The 19,088-nt window shown below is 41.3% G+C and overlaps 1 protein-coding gene across 1 annotated transcript; it reads left to right on the top strand.

Moving 5' to 3' along the window:
- The first annotated feature begins 448 nt into the window (after window positions 1-448).
- arih2 (ariadne homolog 2 (Drosophila)) lies at window positions 449-17,953 on the top strand. Its single transcript, XM_068732894.1, has 15 exons — window positions 449-546; window positions 3,990-4,517; window positions 6,108-6,175; window positions 6,466-6,538; window positions 7,332-7,473; window positions 9,274-9,395; window positions 9,945-10,054; window positions 11,439-11,556; window positions 11,759-11,809; window positions 12,147-12,168; window positions 12,584-12,735; window positions 12,867-13,010; window positions 13,680-13,748; window positions 13,922-14,047; window positions 16,189-17,953. Exons 2-15 carry the CDS (start codon window positions 4,251-4,253, stop codon window positions 16,258-16,260), a joined length of 1,536 nt encoding a protein of 511 aa, XP_068588995.1. The 5' UTR covers window positions 449-546; window positions 3,990-4,250; the 3' UTR covers window positions 16,261-17,953.
- The last annotated feature ends 1,135 nt before the right edge of the window (window positions 17,954-19,088 follow it).

Genomic DNA, 19,088 nt, shown 5'->3' with positions numbered 1-19,088 from the left:
TATTTAAGGAATTGAGGTGTGGCATTTCATGAAGATAAATGTGTTGTTGTTTTTTTTGCAATATTCACCTAATTAATAAGAGCAAAAGCATGGGAAAACAACATTGGGGAAGGAGTGTTTTTTTCCTCTGATTTTTGTCATGTAGATACGTGTACACTTACAATACACTGGAAAAAAGGAAATCCTGCCATTAACCAAATATGAATCCAAGTTGTTTGGATGCATGGTTATTCATATTAAATGAAATGCTGAAACTCCTGTAATATAGCCCATAGTTGTTCATTTGTAAGATGTTGCAGTTGCTTCATTCTTGTAATACTGCTTAAGTATTAATGGGCAGCACTAATGCATAAATTGAAACTGCTGCATGTCCTTGGTCCCAGAGCGAGGAGGTAGATATGAGGAAACGCGGAAGTGACGTCATTGATAAGTACCTCTAACTGTCGATCTTCCGTCTACCAGCCAAGTGGAGAGTCTCTCCGATTTCCCCACACAAAAACACACTCCTGGTTGTCAACGCGGACAGAGCCGACGCTTCTCTGAGAGGTAAATATCTCCACCTTTAACCTGCGGAAATTAATGCAGCAGTTGTGCAAATGTGTCTAATTTACTCCCGAGCTCCAGAGGGCCTTGTTTACATCTCAATCCCCGGGCTAGAGTGAGCGAGAGGTGGCGGCACAGCGAGACAACGATAAGGCGGTGGCTAATGGGGCGAGCTCTTATTTTGTTAATTCTAGTGCCCCAAAAAATAACCTTTTCTCAAAAGCTTTTGCTAGTTTGCTCTGCAAGTACCCAACAGTTTAACTCGTCAGACTCGTGGGTTCTGCATCTCATTTCGTCGCTGCTCAATACAACGTATACTGCCAGTACGCTAGCCAGGGAGCTAATCCGGCTAACGGTAAATTGTCCAGTCGTTCAGTGTGCTGTGTATCCCTCCCCCCTCCCCTCTGTGTTTTATGACTGCACCGAAATTGTACCAACATGCCGATGTCCAACAACAACCATGCCGGGTTTTACGTCGCTTAATCTCTTCCCCATCATGTTACTCCCCATCCCCCAAGACTGGTTATCAAAACCTGCGCTGCTGAGTCGCCGTGATACATTAGCCTAGCTAGATGTGTGTCACCCAGTTGGCTGCCTATTTTTATCCTGGACCGGGCGGAATGCGAGCACTCGTCTGCCGCTGGGCTGGCACGGGGGCCGGCTGCCAGGCTTTCCCGGCTAACCTTGTTTTATATCCAGCTGGATGTTTTGCAAAGTCACATTTTGATTGACTGTGCCAGCAAACTGCTTTGATCCGATGTCTCTTGATCATAGTGGATGGAAATCACATGTCGAAATAAGCCTAAAGTGCATCTGTGGTGTCAATGTCTGTATCATCTAAAGAGTATAGCTGTTAACTGTTACTTTACTTTCAAAGTCATTGGACTTTTTAACTCTTATTATATGGTGCGAGGACACAAGCTACCCGTCCACATAGATAGAAAGCACAATAGAACAGCGATACAACTGGAAGGGGAACACCATCCTGACCAGGACATAACTTTACATTCCGGCATGACACTAGTGCTACACTAGCAATGCAAGATACATTCAAAGGAATTTAATTAGTCTGTCAAAGGGCTGAGTAATGTTAGGGTGGAACAAGGCAATACATATCACCCAATCTGCATTGTGTATGTAAAATCCCATGTCCACTTGCTAAGGTCATTTTTAACTGACGTAGTCAAGCATTTTTTAAGTCATCATTGGTGAAATCTGTGTAAAACATTCTGGGGCTCTATGAAAGAAATCCCCAAAATAATTAGACTACACTTGTATACAAAATACAAGTGAATATGTAGTTGCCTACCCTATGCCACAATTTATATCATCGATCTAGTCTTTGCTGTTGTGTGCTTGCAGTTATCTCGGTTTTAATTCCAATTAAGAATTAAGGCTTTCCTGTCCTGTTGTGTGTCCAATATGACTTTCCTGTTGTCACCAGGTTAACTGCAATTAAGGTTTGTCTGTTTCCCCTCATCCCTAAAGCATCGTCAGCTAATCCTCTTAAATCGTTTCTTAAGGCTTAACCCATGCCCTGTGTCCCACGTATGTTTATCAGATCTACAGTGCATTTAAAAATACATACAGGATATGTGAGCAAGATGCGAGCTGATGTAAAATCATGTGTTTGTGAATTTAAATCCAAAACTAGAGACAGACATGGGGAACAGAAGTGGGGCCACATAAAGAGATGCAACCAGACAATAAATTGCGGATCATTTGGAAGGAAGTAAGGAGGAGGATTTTAAAGGTTCATAGCCTAAAAGAACAGTGAGTCAAATGGTGAGTGTGGTAGGTCTAGCTGAGGTCTGATCTTCTGTGCAGGCTGGGAGGGACCTTGGCCCTAATCCAGTAACAACCTATGGCCTTCAGATCATGGCTAGCTTGTCTTCTAGCTCGAAAAGACAATTAACAGGTTGTCATCAGGCCACACTGTCTAATATAAATATATAATATTAACATATGATGAATAAACCAAATCCAGGAGCTATTTTACTGTTAACACTAAGAGTACATTCTAACTGAATTATGGAGTATTTTATCTTCCTGTAAGTAGTTATTCAAACCTGTGTGTAAATTTATAAATCAAACTCCTTGTTTGTTCATACATACTTGGCCAATTAAGCGGATTGTAATGTGAAAATCTGTAATAAATGTTCAACTGCTAAGTAGAAATGGCAGGTGTTTAGCAGCAACTGACTGGTAACTTACTAGCTTGTGTTGGCATTCTGCAGAATATTTTATTCAAAGAAAGTATCTGTAAGAACAGTCCAGTTTTGAAATGCTGCAAAAATTGCTTCAGAATCTATTGCATGGTCCATTTTCTGTGGGCACAACAATGTTGTCACCCTTCACAGAGTGACTGGTGGTTTTTGAGCACCACTGGCGAAGTTGTCTTCATCAATAGACATGTATTATTTGTGGATAATTAGCAACAGTTCAGACTTGTGTCTACTTGTACCTGATGTGTTGGAACTAGTAGCTTTTTCAATACGTCCAAAATGAACGCTACTCGGTTCCTGATAGCCACCCTGCTTAATCTGTTCTAATGCTCAATTTAAGGGGGTTGATTGAACGTTGGGTAGGAAGATTTGGCCACAAGTAAGAGTAATGACCGACTGCACTACTTCAAACAAATTTATTCTGCTCTGTGAACTGAAATAGACGGAGTGAGACGAACATTTATTTTCAGAAATTAGGACCCAAAGTACTTGGATGATATTGTCATCAAAGACTCTCCAAAGTATGTAAAACACCAGCTCTGTTGTTCTGTATGGCTTTTGTGCTCCAAAATTTGTTAAGTGGAGTCAGATGGACACAGTCTACAGTAGTGTGTGTGTGTGTGTGTGTGTGGCGCGCGGCGCGCGTGTGTGTGTGTGTGACACGTGTGTGCACACAAGCGAGAATAAAGCATCTTTGTCCAGCAGGTCCAATCAACATCCCCAGTAGTGATAATACAGAGAGTCGTGCTTCCTGTCAATGACGGAGCCTGTGACTGTTTTTTTTTTTTGTTTTTTTGCCCTCTCTTTGGAGACTGTACGATTATTTGGAGATTCCCCTTACCAATAGTTCATAGACATTTGCAGACATTGAAATGTTAAAAACAGCCTGAACAAATAAACCCTATATTGCCATTTGATTCCAGGCATGGAAAGTTTCCACTTTGAATATGAATAAAGTATAAAAATATCTCCGAAAATATGGGCATAGTGTTGGGGAAAACATTTTATCAGCCCCAATTTGACCTATAGTTTAATCTTCCACTTGTTACCTGGCATGTTTGGATTAAAGATTTTATTTTAGAATTGCATACACAAGAATAAGCTATAATCAACTACTTTGATCACGTATGCATCTTTTTTTCCCCCCACTTTTTCCTTCTTTCTTTTCCTTTTTCTTCTTATCTTACTTATTCATTCCTTTTCTCCTTTCCTTCTATTCAGCCTTTCTTTCTCCTCAGATCACACTGTAACCAGCTTTCCAAATGAGTGACGGGGAGTGTGATTTCTTCTGCTTCTTCCGTTGCTGCTGAGGCAGACAGGAAGGCAGGGTGTCTCCAAACAGTGACACAAGCAGGTGGAACGGAGCGCAGGGAGACACGGCGAGGTGTTGCCTCAAACAACCCGCTTCAGCCAATAGAACCACTTGGATCCGACAGGTAGGCGGGCCGTCTACCTGTCCGGGTGGTTGATTCAATCGACTGGATGTCTGTGGACATGAACAGCCAGGCGTCAGACAGCAACGAGGAAGACTTTGGGGTGAACTCTGAAGAGGAGGACGATGACGACGATGGAGGAGACGAGGAGGATCAGGGCGACATTGCGACCTACTATGAGGGGGTGGCCAGTGACGTGGAGCAACAGGGCGCTGACTCCTTCGACCCCGAGGAGTACCTGTTCACCTGTCTGACCTACAAAGAGAGTCAGAGGGTGTTGATAGAGGAGGTTAACACTGTGGCTGCTGCACTGAAGGTGAGCTTCTGTCTGTAGCTGGGTTGTAGGCTCATCATACACTTATGATGATCACGTGTAAAGCACACTGATGTAGTTTTGTTTTTTTTTGCTTAAAATGCCACAAAGAGTTAAACAGACAGAGTCCGGTTACTCTGATTAGCGTCACCAGGCTCCTACTGTCCATGATTAGGGAAACTGAACTAGAACACACATTTTAGTTGTTCTCATTGACATATTTTGCTGCTTCTGTAACAAGAGGATTGCACAAGTTTTTAGAGTGATTTCATTAAAGCTCATTAATTGTTGTAAAATAGTTATTGATGCACTAAGACATGTTTACAAAGTAATTTGAATAAGTGATCACAGAAACAATTGAGGGCGACAGAACGTTTGCTTCATAACATTTATATATGTCTGTGAGGACATTCACTGTTGTCGGGAAACGTACCGAATTGTAATCTCAGTCTTAACAGTTTGCATTGTTCTGAGTGCACACATTAATATTAATACATTTTTAAAGCCAGACAGAAGGAGGCTGACTAACGGTGCTCATGAGGTTGTATCATGTTGAACATGATTTCATGCTTTGGAATAGGCCCCTTTTCACAGAAGACATGTTGACTCATCACAGTAGGAAAAGCACAAATATAAATAATAAGATGACTGAATTCAATTTAGCTGCTTCAGTTTCAGGGTGTATGCTGTCACACTGTCCTGAGGCACATGAATATGGCAGAGTCATCATTAATGTTATCAATAACACTGCGTTTCCTGCCAAGACAAGTCAAAATGTCTTCTGTGGAAAAGGCAACTTTGTCTGTGCATGCTGTTTTACAGTAAAACCTACTAACTTAATCACACATGTTAACTGCAGAGCACAACTGCAGTCTTCTGTTAGCAGAATTGAGCAGCTCCCAGAGAAACAGTTGTGTTTCTTGATGGCAGTAGGTGAGAGAAGGGAGCACTTCTCAGTCATTTTTTCTGGATTTGAATCGTTGACTAATACGAGCCATAGATGTCTGGCCTGCAGGTGATATGCTAAAGTAACCCTAGATATCCTCCTTATAGAGTTATCTTCCTGCTTCATCTCATAGTCACTGTACAGTAACAGCTGAGAGAGCACATCAAGTCATCAGTTAGTCCCTGAACTACAGCGCATTTCACTTTTCTAGGCTGCTAATTAATCAATACAAAGGTGGTGTTAATGGAGTCAGTGATGCCATCAAATAGCTTATTTTGTCTTGTCCGTGATCAATAAAGCAAAATATATTCAATTTACATCAGTGTAAACACGGTTTTTATTTCTTTAAAAATGTCATTGATCCATTTTCTTTTGGTGACATAATCAAATAATTGTTTCAGTTCTACTGGGTTACAAGAGTCTTAAATTTGTGGTTGTATTTTGTTGGGAAGATGCTTGTTCTTTAGCTAAAATATCAGTAAAAGGAAACCTTGCGTTGGTTATTAGTGTTCACAGTAGGGTCAGAATAATGAAGGAAATAGTCAGCTTACTATTCATTACAGTGAAAAGACGAGGCAGCCAAGTCACTCATGTGTCATTGAAGCAACATTTTACAGCGCTCTTTGCCTCTGTTCTGTCTCTCTCAGGTTTTACCAGCGGTAGCAAAACTGATCCTGGTGCATTTGCACTGGCAGATTACACAAATACTGGACAGGTATGCCTCTTCTGCTGCTTCCACACTCCTTCCTTCTCATTTTCATTCTTGCAGTCTTCCTTTTTCATCGCCCCTTTTCAGCTACTTTAATTCAGCCACCCCCCTTTCATCATTTTTTTCCTCAATTCCCTCGTCTCTTACTTTTTCGTCTTGTTCCTCCTCTTTCTCTTTACCTTATCTCTCTGTGATTTCCCTCATTTTCTTTCTCTCTCTACCTCTCATTATTTTAACTGCAGTTTGATATTTTTTCGTCTTTATATGACCCATGGTTCTGTCCATGTTCCCCACAGATTTAAGTCCAACTCGTCTCTGCTGTTGTCGGATGCTCTGGTCCAGCCCAGCAGCACCTGCAGATCAGTCACTGTGAGTAACAGACCCCATGCAATAAAAGAGAACTTACAGCACACTGTTTTCATGCTTTGTTTATACTTTTTTATTCATAGCTTCTTTTATTTTATTTTTTTACATCCTTCATATCTTGTGACCCAGCTAAGGAATATAAAACTCTTTATTGGTTCTTGTGGCATTCATCCTTCCTTTGTGTGAACACAACTTTGAATAAAAACTAACAGGACATACGTGTGCACTGGTAAATCATGTGTAAAAGCTAAAATATAGAAATATAATCCTTGACAACATTGTTCACTGTGGATAAAATCTGTATTTTGAACCTATTATCAATATTAAGTTGTTTCTTGTAGCCACTCATTCACTGCTATACCTTAATTCACAGCAAATTAACTGTAAGGATATATTGTCAGATAATCCAGTAGAAAAATTCAGTTTAATTGAAAAATTCATTGACAAATAATCATTACAATTGAAGAATTTCAGTAAAGGCAGTCAAAAAAAGCAGTATTTTTTTTAAGACAACTGGTAACTTGAGATAACAATATAGCATCATTTGTAATTTAATGTGCTTGTCAATCTGTTGATTTATTATAGAAAATAGTAGCTTCATCTGTAGCTACAACACTTGTGGTGCTATTTTCTAGTTATGCTTAAAGCGGATTTCAGATCAGTTGCGTGTTCTGTTTTATCAAACAAATCTGTGGGGGGTTTTCTGGTTGGTTTTATTTTTTTATGTTTGTTTGGCTCTCTAGCTCTCCAGTGCAGTCATGGGTTTAAGGTTATGTTCATGATTTCTGTGTTTCAGGCTCCTCAGTCCCTCCAGTGTGGTGTGTGTCTACAGGTCGTGCGGAGAGACTCCCTGCTGGCACTGCCCTGCCAGCACTCCTTCTGCAAAGCATGCTGGGAGCAGCACTGCACTGTCCTGGTCAAAGATGGCATGGGAGTGGGTGAGCTGTGTGTGTGTCTGTCTGACTGACTGACTGACTGACTGACTGACTTAAAAAAGAGCTTTTGAAAAACTCCAGGCAGGGTGAAGATTTTCAGAAACTTTTTTTAGAACCCAGGAGGAAAAATGCTGTTAACAAAAATAACCGTGGACTAGGCATGACAGAAAAAACAAGGGACACAACAAAGATTTTTGATGTTTGTTTACACATTTAATATGTAAGCCATAATACCCAGATGAGGTGTCTATTATCAGGCATTGATAGACAACATGTTTGTCAGAACCGTGCAACGCACAGCCTTTCCCAAAATCTATTAATTGCTGATAATGGACACCTCGAAGGGCTTTATCCTGCTTATGCCATGGTCACTTGCCAAAGGACAAAAAATTAAGAGCATTAATTTGTATTTTCATGCATTTTGTATCCAAAATCTTACGTTTTTTTCACAAGCCGTTCAACCTGTTCTCCTGGTAGCCCTGAGAGTTTGATAATACCCGGAACAATTTTTACCATCGCATAGGTTCTTAAGCAATGGAAACGTTGGGGACGGACTTTAGATACGACTTGGCAGAGGAAGTTATTTTTAGTGCGCCCAGCTCATAAAACCCTTTGGCTCAGCAATGAGCCAGAAAGCTAACGTTATGCTCGCAAGATTAAACGTTGCGCACAGTTGGCAAAAAAATAAGTGTATTAATATATAATTTGACAGTATGTTTAACAACAAGACAAGCTAGCTATCCATCAATGTCAATATTTTTATGAACAAATGTGAGGTCATGTGTACTGTCGGCCACAGCCTGAGGTAGCGGGTTGAATAGCGAATAGGATGCGCTAGACAATAGTTCAAAGGGGCAGCCTAAACTTACATGTTGCAGCTCAGTCTCTGAACACCCTATGGTGTTCAGAGGATGAGGCACTGAAGGACTACACTCGTTGTAAATAAGATATTCAAATTTATTATAATTTTCCTTAATTAATGTAGCCAGCGCATTGATTTAGTGAACCGAGAGTTTAACTGGAACTACTTAGTAGGTGTCCATTATCAGGATTTAATTAACCCCCTGCAGTCAGAATCAAGTATTCGACCATTTGACCGTGGTATAAGAGGTTTGGATCACTCGCATCGCGTGTAAAATGCACCTGGCAGGCATCCTCCTACCTATGATTGTGCGCGCCTGAAAGTGTGTTTGTGTCAGCAGGAGAGCAGATGGAAGTGTGGGTGTGTACACGGAACAGTTTAGAGTTTTGCACAGTACACTGTATGTGTGTGGTAACGTGCATACAGTTTACCAGACTCCTTGTCCTTTAGTTGTGAGTGTGTGGGAACGTTTGTGCGTTTTGTATGTGCTTGTGTGAGCATATTTGTGTGTCCCTGTGCTACTCTCTAACAGTCTCTCTGATAAAGTCGATCCACGTAACTGAGTCTTTCTGAGCCTGATAAGTGTTTCTCTATCAGTTGTACGAGGGATGAAAGATGACCCCGAACCAGTTTCTGGGTCACTGTAACTCTAGAAACCAGCCAGCGTAAATCAAACGCAACTGGAGGAAGTTAAAAATGATGGGGGTAGTTTTGTGGTCCATTAGTAAAGAAACGCACAAGCAGCAGTTGCAGACTTTGTAGGGGCAGTGTATGTACATGTTGACCCTTTGTACTTCATTTGTGTGTGTGTGTGTGTGTGTGTGTGTGTGTGTGTGTGTGTGTGTGTGTGTGTGTGTGTGTGTGTGTGTGTGTGTGTGTGTGTGTGTGTGTGTGTGTGTGTGTGTGTGTGTGTGTGTGTGTGTGTGTGTGTGTGTGTTCAGGTATCTCGTGTATGGCTCAGGAATGTTCCCTGCAGATGCCAGAAGACTTTGTCCTGCCGTTGCTGCCAGGAGAGGAGCTGAAGGACAAATACAGACGCTACCTCTTCAGAGACTATGTCGAGGTGTGTATATGTGTCTGTTAGTTTTTGTGTGTGTGTGTGTCTGTCTAAATCTGTTTGCTCAGATGCCACACAAAGGTCTGCATTTACAGCAAATGAGACGTCAGAGGCATGTGGAAAGTGAGCGAGGGGAGAAAAACTCAGTCAACCCTTGTGTGTTTTTCAACAAGTGAATCTTTAAATCTTCACAGCATTAAATCTGAATGCTTCACTGTCTGTCTCACCAGCTGGGTTATCGTCTAACTATATTTATGATTTCTCAAATTAGACATTGATGCTTTTTTAAAGGATCATCAAGACAAACATAATGTTTTTTACCCAGGTTTTGAGATAACTGCGTCTGAGATTTCTGCCAACAATTGATGTCAATGGTAATTTTTTGCGGGGCTAATAATATTGGAAAATTACAGACAAACACAACTCTCTCCAGAAACAATGTCCCTGGTGCTCTGGAAAATCCACAGAACACAATGTTCATCACAATGTCATGATGCATCTGTTCATTTTGTGAATGTATCACTAAAGCTTTGTCTCTCTCTCTTCGTCTTGCAGAGTCACTTCCAATTGCAGTTATGTCCCGGGGCCGACTGTCCCATTGTCATCAAGGTGCAGGAGCCCCGGGCGCGCAGGGTGCAGTGTAGCCGCTGCAGTGAAGTCTTCTGGTAGGACACGCATGTACACACAAAAAGAGCATATGCCCATTTCATCTTTAACGAAGCAATAGTTAAACTTAATAAAACTGAAATCTTTGTAAAATTGTGCGATATTAGCCAGTTTTGTTTTGCCCGCCATAAGACTTTATAACGGGTGGTATTCATTTATCTCACTGACTCTGAATTTTGAAGTTTATTTTTTTATCCTAAAGCAATTTAAAGTCCTGTAACCTTTTGATCTAGTCCAAGAATAAGATTACATTCTTGGACGCAGTGCGAGAAAGAGGAAAATGCAATCCAAGCTTGAGAGAAAAACTAATTCACAAAAGTTGAATGTAAGTAGTCCTTTTGACAGATGGCCACGCAGCTGACAGCTGGTGTGTTAAAAGAGAAATCTGCCACTTTTTATGTCGATAATCAGTGTTGATGGCGAATGTAGCCGACTGAAGCAATACATCTCACAGTAACTGCTATGTTGAATGAGAAAGCTGAAATCTGTTGCTGTTCCTGCATCCATTGACATAGTTGGATGCAAGGAACAACTACCAACTACTACTTCAGCTTGTATTTGTCATGGGAGCCAGCAAAAACAGAACTTCCTAAACCTGTTGTAAGCTCTGTTATGTATAAATAAATTAAAAAAAAACAGGAAAAATTACATCCCAAAATATAAGTGCAGAGGAAGTTACGGACGAGGATACTTTTTTTTATTTCTTTTTTTTTAAGGTGTATGGCTGACTCGGATATTTAGCCTTATACTGAAGCAAGAGTATACCGCCTTTAAATATACAGTGCAGAGAGATCGGCGCTGTGGATGCAGCTGGGAGTAAATGACCGGTCCCGCCAGGAACAAACATGACCAGTGGTGCCTTTGCTCAAATTACACTCCGATGCCAACAGAAACGTAATCTTTGTGCTGCAGCATGTACATGTAGCATGGCACTCAGCTATATTCTATATAGCAGGCACGGAGGAAATTAGTGATTCAATGGACACCAGTTACCATCAACACTGATTGGTCATCCACATAAACTGTGCCGCATTTTCCTTTTAAGTGGGTGACGGTGGCTAAGTGGAGAGCAGGGTCCCCGGCTCCAGCTAGTCTCATGTCAATGTGTCCTTGAGCAAGACACTTAACCCCAAAAAAATTGCTCCCGTAGCTGCGTCTACGGTAGATAGATACTGAATTGTAAGTCACTTTGGATAAAAGCGTCTGCTAAATGACTGTAATGTAATGTAAAGTAAATTAAATGCTTATTACCCATATTATTCCTATTTATTTAAGCTTTGTAAATGATCTCTGTGGTTTAACCATTACTTAGAAATTATATGTTTTCCAAATCGGTCCAGAATTGTACTGAGTGCTGTATTTTTGTCTTTTTCTCTGTCTCAGTTTTAAATGCCGTCAGATGTACCACGCACCCACAGACTGTTCAACGATCCGGAAATGGCTGACAAAATGTGCCGATGACTCCGAGACGGCTAACTACATCAGCGCACACACTAAAGATGTATGATGAATCTGTACATGTACACACGCATACACATGCACATACTTTCACACGTACTGTCGTTTTGTACACATGGCCACGATCAGGTTTGACACGGATGGTTTAAAAACGCATAAAAGTGCATATTACTTATTATCTGTTATACAGTGCTATAACTTGTCACTTACTCTAATTGGATAGTTTTTGTGTATTTCTCCTCTAGTGTCCTAAGTGCAATATTTGCATTGAGAAGAACGGAGGGTGCAATCACATGGTGAGTCAGAGATGAAAATCACTCATTCCCAGCACACAGGAAATGCTAAAAATATATTTGGATTCTGAGCGCTGAACTCCGCGACTTCAATAGTTTGACAAGTGGTTAGATCACTAATATTCAGATATGTTACCTGGTAGGCGCTTCTTTTATTGTACAGTTTTTAAGCTGCTTGTATGACGATGCATTTGTTTTAAGTTGATCACCAAATGGTTTTGTATGAAAACATTCAGCTGCTGATTTGATCAGATTCCTTTAACATTGTGACTTACGTGGTTGTTTTGTCAAGTTTCTGGTTCACTAATTTGACTTCCTCATGTGTCTGTGTTTATTTTAGCAATGCTCCAAGTGCAAACACGGTAAGTAGTTTGCCTAATAGTTTCACACCTCCATCTGATCCAGTGACCCATGAACTCTCTGTTCTGGGCCTTTTAGATCCACCTAGTGGCATCATACCTCACACAAAAAAGAAGCCATTAAATGTAATTACGACACAAAATTGGCTAAACTTCCAAGAAATTCTTAGTGTTATCCTTAGAACAAAAGACCACACACAACAATTCTTATTTTTAGGTGATTATACATTCAAGAAAATATACCTAAGAATATTATATTGCATTTCTGCCAATAGATACCCTAAATGCCACACACTGACCCTTTTTAAGAACAGAGCTGACCTTTTTAGACTATGATACAAATGTGTCACGCAGTACATACCGTGCAATGCATGTATGTAGTGGGGAGTCCAAAAATGTGTGTTTTGTGTCCTGAAAGACTTCTGCTGGATGTGTCTTGGTGACTGGAAGACTCACGGCAGTGAATACTACGAGTGCAGCCGCTACAAAGAGAACCCTGATATAGTCAACCAGAGCCAGCAGGCTCAGGCCAGAGAGGCCCTCAAGAAATACCTCTTCTACTTTGAGAGGGTGAGTTGTTGTTTTTTTCTTCATATTTTATATTTTGCTCATAAAAACATAAACCTTTTCTTAAGAGCAAAAATGCTTAATGTATTAGGGACATTTAAAAAAAAAAAAAAAAAAATCTTTTACCCCTCCAGTGGGAGAATCACAACAAGTCTCTGCAGTTGGAGGCTCAGACATACCAGAGGATCCAGGAGAAGATCCAGGAGAGAGTGATGAACAACCTGGGAACCTGGATTGACTGGCAGTACCTGCATAACGCTTCAAGGCTGCTGGCTAAGGTACTTTTTGGTGATGTTAGGGAGAGGGTAAATGAAGAAAGAGATAGGAGATTACCACAGAGACGGTACAACGAAAATATTAAATCATGAGTTTTTTGTTTAGGGTATATTCAGGAAACTGTGAATACAATTGAGCTATGAAGTCTATGTTTACATAGGTTACCTGGCAAGTTTGTTTAAATAAAATTAAAAATGAAAGACTTAAAAATAATTTCTCTCGGTGGAAAGGAAGAGTGCAGTGAGCCTGCTGGCTAACTTCTTGTCAGCTGACGTATACTCATAACAAAGTGTTATAAAATGTTACTCATACATCAGCACTCTTTCAAGGAATTGATTCACTGGAATGAAAACTTTTATTTATCAAACTTGTCACACTTCGTCTATGTTGTGGAATGTTCTGGAAAAAAGACAAGTTACCTGATTGACTTTCTTTTTCATCATTGGTTGATTTCAAGTGTGAAAATCTGTTGTGTGTGCGCATGTGTCATGACTTACAGTATGACTTACATTCTTCTAAGGTTTAATATTATCCACCTAGTCTCTAGTAGATTTGTACCAGTGATGTCTTAGAGTCAGTGGAAGACCATGTTTATAAATGATCACAGTGCCTTTTTTTATTTTGTCCCAGTCTGACTTTGAGTGAACATTTTCCTACCTTTTTGTTTCCAGTGTCGCTACACGCTGCAGTATACGTACCCTTATGCCTATTACATGGAGTCCGGCCCACGCAAGAAACTGGTGAGAAACAAACATCTCTTAACAACTGTCCATTATTGCAGAACACACATTGTAGAATAATGTAAGAGTCTAAACTGAATTTGACCGACATGGATGTAAACTACAACTTGACTGGTTGGCAGAGACATATTATCACGAGGCGGTAACTCTGGTTCATCTGTCCGTCCCTGCAGTTTGAGTACCAGCAGGCCCAGCTGGAAGCAGAAATAGAAAACCTGTCGTGGAAGGTGGAGCGTGCCGACACCTACGAGAGGGGAGTGGTGGGAGGCGAGGGGGAGCTCAGCGCCAGCGACAGAGGGGTAAGAGCTACTGGATGTATTATTGTTATCTAAGAATGATTTGTAATAACTTTGGTGATCCTCTGACTTTTCATCTAGCGCCATCATCATGTCAAACATTTAATTTGTCCAATATTTTGGGCTATTTAATATATGGAAAACTGCTGATGTTCAGCCTTAGCTGGCCTTTGTGTTTAGTGCTGATTAGCTAATGATATCATGCTAATACACTAATCTAAGATGGGTGAACATCCCCCACTGAGGACAATCACCAACTGGCCTACGACCTGAATGTGTTCTACTGCAGGTTTGATAAGCCCACTTTCACACCTCCCAACTGCCCTATCATCATACAACCACCTACACCCCCTGCCTCCTTCTCACCTCTCCCAACCGACCCCCCACCGGCACTGAGGATTTGCGAAGAAGTCTGCTCTTCCACAGATGGAAGATCAAGAAGGCACCAGGCCTAGACGGTGTGTCACCCTCGTGCCTGAAAGTCTGTGCTGACCAGTTGGCCCCCATCTTCACGCAGATCTTCAACCGATCACTGGAGCTACGTGAAGTCCCCTCATGCTTCAAACGCTCCACGATCATCCCGGTTCCCAAGAAATCCTCCATCACAGGATTAAATGACTCCAGGCCCGTCGCCCTGACGTCTGTGGTCATGAAATCCTTTGAGAAACTGGTGTTGACCCATCTGAAGAACATCACAGGACCCCTGCTGGACCCCCTGCAGTTTGCCTACCAAGCAAACAGGTTGGTGGATGATGCCGTCAGCATGGGACTGCACTACATGCTGCAACACCTCGACTCCCCAGGGTCACATGCAAGGGTTCTGTTTGTGGACTTCAGCTCAGCGTTCAACACCATCATCCCAGCAATACTCCAACCCAAACTCTCCCAGCTCACTGTGCCAGCCTCCACCTGTCAGTGGATCACAAACTTTCTGACAGACAGGGCGCAGCAGGTGAGGCTGGGAAAAATCGCATCCAGTACCTGGACTATCAGCACTGGCGCCCCCCGGGGATGTGTGCTCTCCCCACTGCTCTTCTCCCTCTACACCAACGACTGCACCTCAGAGGACCCGTCTGTTAAACTCCTGAAGTTCGCAGACGACACAACGGTCATCGGCCTCATCAGGGAAGGTGACGAGTCTACGTACAGACGGGAGGTTAAACAGCTGGTCCTCTGGTGCGGTCAGAACAACCTGGAGCTGAACAAGCTCAAAACTGTGGAGATGACAGTGGACTTCAGGAGGAGCCCCCCAACACTACCACCCCTCACCATACTCAACAGCACTGTGTCCGCTGTGGAGACCTTCAACTTTCTGGGATCCACAATCTCCCAGGACCTGAAGTGGGCCCCCAACATCAACACCATCAGGAAAAAGGGCCAGCAGAGGTTGTACTTCCTGCGCCAGCTCAGGAAGTTCAACCTGCCTCAGGAGCTGCTGATCCTGTTTTACTCAGCCATCATCCAGTCTGTTCTCTGCTCTATCACTGTGTGGTTTGGATCAGCCAGACCTCCTCTCCTCTGGTAGGCGCTACAGAGCTCTGTACGCCAAAACCACCAGACACAGGAACAGCTTCTTTCCACTGGCCGTCACTCCGGTGAACAATAAATAAGTCATACTACCTCTGTTTGCACTATTACCACCACTTGCACTATCACCTCAATTCCATTACCGTGTGTGTGTGTGTGTGTGAGTGTGAGAGAGAGAGAGAGAGACTGTTCTACTTTTTTGCTGCCCTTTTTATTCTTTATATATTTTTTCTTGTTTATTGTAAAATAGTGTATGTACATTTAGAGCGGAGTGGAAACCGGAGTCAAATTCCATGTATGCGTAGGTAACATGGCCAATAAAGCTGATTCTGATATATTAAACCAGCTAATTATCAGTACGTTAACATCGTCATTGTGAGCGTGTTAGCCCGTTGAAATTTGCATTTAGCTCTAAGCACTACTGTTTACCTGGCTGTAGACTCAGTTTAGACTTAGTTTATAGTTTAAAAAGCAAGGATTTCAGAAAGGAGCAAAGTAAACACTCCTGACTTTACTTTTTATTTGGTCCATGTTTTGTTTTGGAAGTGTCTTTAACAATTATAACTGATCTCTCTTCTTTTTTTTCTTCTTTTTTTCTTCTTTTTTTTTTAAAACAGGATCTGGAGAATCAGATGCACATTGCTGAGAAGAAGCGACGCACGCTGCTGAATGGTTTCCAAGACACCTGAAGCTCCATTGCGACTGCAAAGCACCAGCATCTCCCTCCTTAATTACTTCCTTTCTTTTCTTCCTTCCCTGCCTTTCATCTTTGCTTCCTTCCATGACCATCCCTCGGTGCAGTCATAGCGACCCCTCCTTTTGCTTCTACACTTGCTTCTTTCTTTCTTTCTTTCTTTCTTTTCCTCCCTCCTCTCACTCCCATAATGCTGCAGGGTCACAGAATGGCACGATTGTATCTCCCTCTCTTCCTCTCATTCTCGTCCACACCGCATTTACATGTTTTGGCTCCAAAGCGTCACATTTACCGTGGTTACAGCTTTTCAGATCTGATCATAAAGGTCAAATTTTAAGGTCTTGTCACGTGTCTGAAAACAGACAGTTTGTATGCTTTAATTTCACATCAAGCATTTAAACACTAACACAAGCAGCTAGAATAAACATGTCGCGTGTTGAAAGAGTCAGAGCTGTTACATTGTTCATTAGAGAAAAAAGGTAAAATGATTGAGATGCTTTTGTTGTTAAGCAGACAAGGAAGATGTGGGGGATGGAATACATTTCTTGAAGGAGACTGTGCTGATTGTTGATCTGTATTTGGTGGTTTCAAGTACACCATAATGACTAGGGGTTACTTGCTGGCAGTTGTACCTGTAGTACTTATTGGATTGGCCTGAACCTTATAATAACAATAGGCCAGAACACATGAAAGTTTCTTTTCTGAACACATTTAAATTTCAGTTGCCTCTCCTAAGCTGCAAAAGTTTAATTGACATAAATAAAAAAATAAAAAACTGTGGAAGGTTTCATGGAAGTGTGATACTTCTCAATGAAACGTATCACCGCCTTAGCTTTGTTTTGAAACAAACTACACTATCTACCAGGACAGGTGTAACTCCACAATGGCAGATTATGAAGACCTTTCATTGTATAGTTTTTTTTTTTTTTTTTTTTTTTTTTTTATATATTCTGCCATTAATGTGTTTTTGGTGTGTTTACTGTGGAAGAACAGTGCCTTCACAGTCCCACATACTCCTTAAAATACAATACAGCATTTTCCAACGTATCATGCATGTTCACGTAAACAAAGTACATAAGAATAAGATGGATGTATTTAAATTACAACTTGTTTTTTGCCACAATAAACACACCTTCCCCTTTTGTTTGTTTGTGTTAGTACCTGACCTACTACTGCCAGCAAATAGTTGCTAGTCATTTTTGTCCAAGTACAACTACTCTACATACTCATACTGATGTTGTTGCTTCTTGTGTTCAGCTAGTGTAGACCCAGACCTGTGAGCCAGACCTGCTCCTTAAAAATCCAACATTTGCACCTCCACTGATCAGATGATGAACTTAAGTGTAATCTCAGCCGTTCATGCACACTACAGCACCCACCCACCAACATTGACATAACATGTGCACACACACACACCATGCTGTCGTTGACACATGCTCAAACACTCTGCAGAAAATAAACGTTAATAGTTAATTGTCACCTTCCCCCATCTTGTGCTCGCTTCTCTTTCTTTACATTCACCCCCCTCACTTTATTTTGCTCTTTGTTTTCTTTTCCTCTTGCTTACATTGTTCACTTTTCTTCTGGAAAATGGCTGTTGATAGATCGTCAAAAAAAAATGGTTGTAATTTTCAACAGTTGTACATTAATACAGAAATAGAGTTACTGAGAGAGTTTTTAAAACCAGACCCCGTCTCTCGTGTGTTCATTACACACACACACGCACACGCACACAAAAAGATCGAAACCTTTGAATCAAAGTGAAGGTAGTATGCTCCAAAAAATAAGTAGGGTGTTTGTCATAAGTGGTAGTTTTTACCCCATTACAAGATGAAATTTGTAAGTATTTCTTACCCACTTAACAGGCCAAATGACACAAGAAGTTTCAACCCCTAAATTTTAGGTACATCTTTCAACAGTAATACCACCTGGAAACTGATTTTTGCAGAAAATACCAATAACATGGAGATAAAAATGCAGCTGAGATGAATAAGTACAACCTTGTTTTTGCAGACGGTGGCAGAGCCATGTTTTCCATCGTACTGCCCAGCCCTCTAACATAATTACTCAATGTGCCACTCAATCATTTATTGGGACTTTAGATGTGGATTTGTCCTCACCCTGCATCTGTCATGTGGGATAGGGGAAATGCCATTCTACACATTCAAAATAGTTCATGTTTTTTTCGACAGTCCCTGCGTTGTTACTGAAGAAACCCAGGCCACCTCTGACATTATGAGAGTGGCTCCTATTTACTTCCAGGGCCCAGGGTGTCTGCTATTGGCCTAATATAGTCAAGCGTAACTGCTTGCCAAGATGGTGTTAGCGACTCCGCTTCTCAAGTGTGTGACCCAGTTTCAACTTCAATACAGTAACATGGAGTGTGGGGAGGATAGCACCCTCAAGTGTTTATTCCAAAGCAGGACAGGAAGGCACATCCCGTTATGAAACAACTGTATGGGCTGCAGGATGTTTGGAAGCCACTGTTAAATGGAAAATGTGTTCTGATAAAGTGGAACAACTTGTTTGCTTTTAAGAGCGGTGGAGAGTATCTAAGTACATATACTTAAGTGCTGTACTTAATTACAATTTTGAGACCTGTACTTGAGTTTTTCCATGTTATGCTACTTTATACTTCCCTGCATTTCAGAGGGAGATATTGTACTTTTTTTCTCCACTACATAGATGTAAAAGCTTTAGCGACCAGTTAGACCTACTTTGCAGATTCAGATTATTAAAACTAAATACAATCAACTAATAGATTATGACATAAAGTAGGTAAAACATTTTCTTTGAAAGCTTCACATTTACCAGCTACATTAA

Source organism: Cebidichthys violaceus, unplaced genomic scaffold (assembly GCF_023349555.1).
Source record: "Cebidichthys violaceus isolate CVI_PGR_0920_01 unplaced genomic scaffold, fCebVio1.0.p SCAF_6, whole genome shotgun sequence".
Taxonomy (NCBI): Eukaryota; Metazoa; Chordata; class Actinopteri; order Perciformes; family Stichaeidae; genus Cebidichthys; species Cebidichthys violaceus.
Note: the sequence above shows the minus strand (reverse complement) of the source record. Positions and strands in the feature narration are given on the sequence as shown.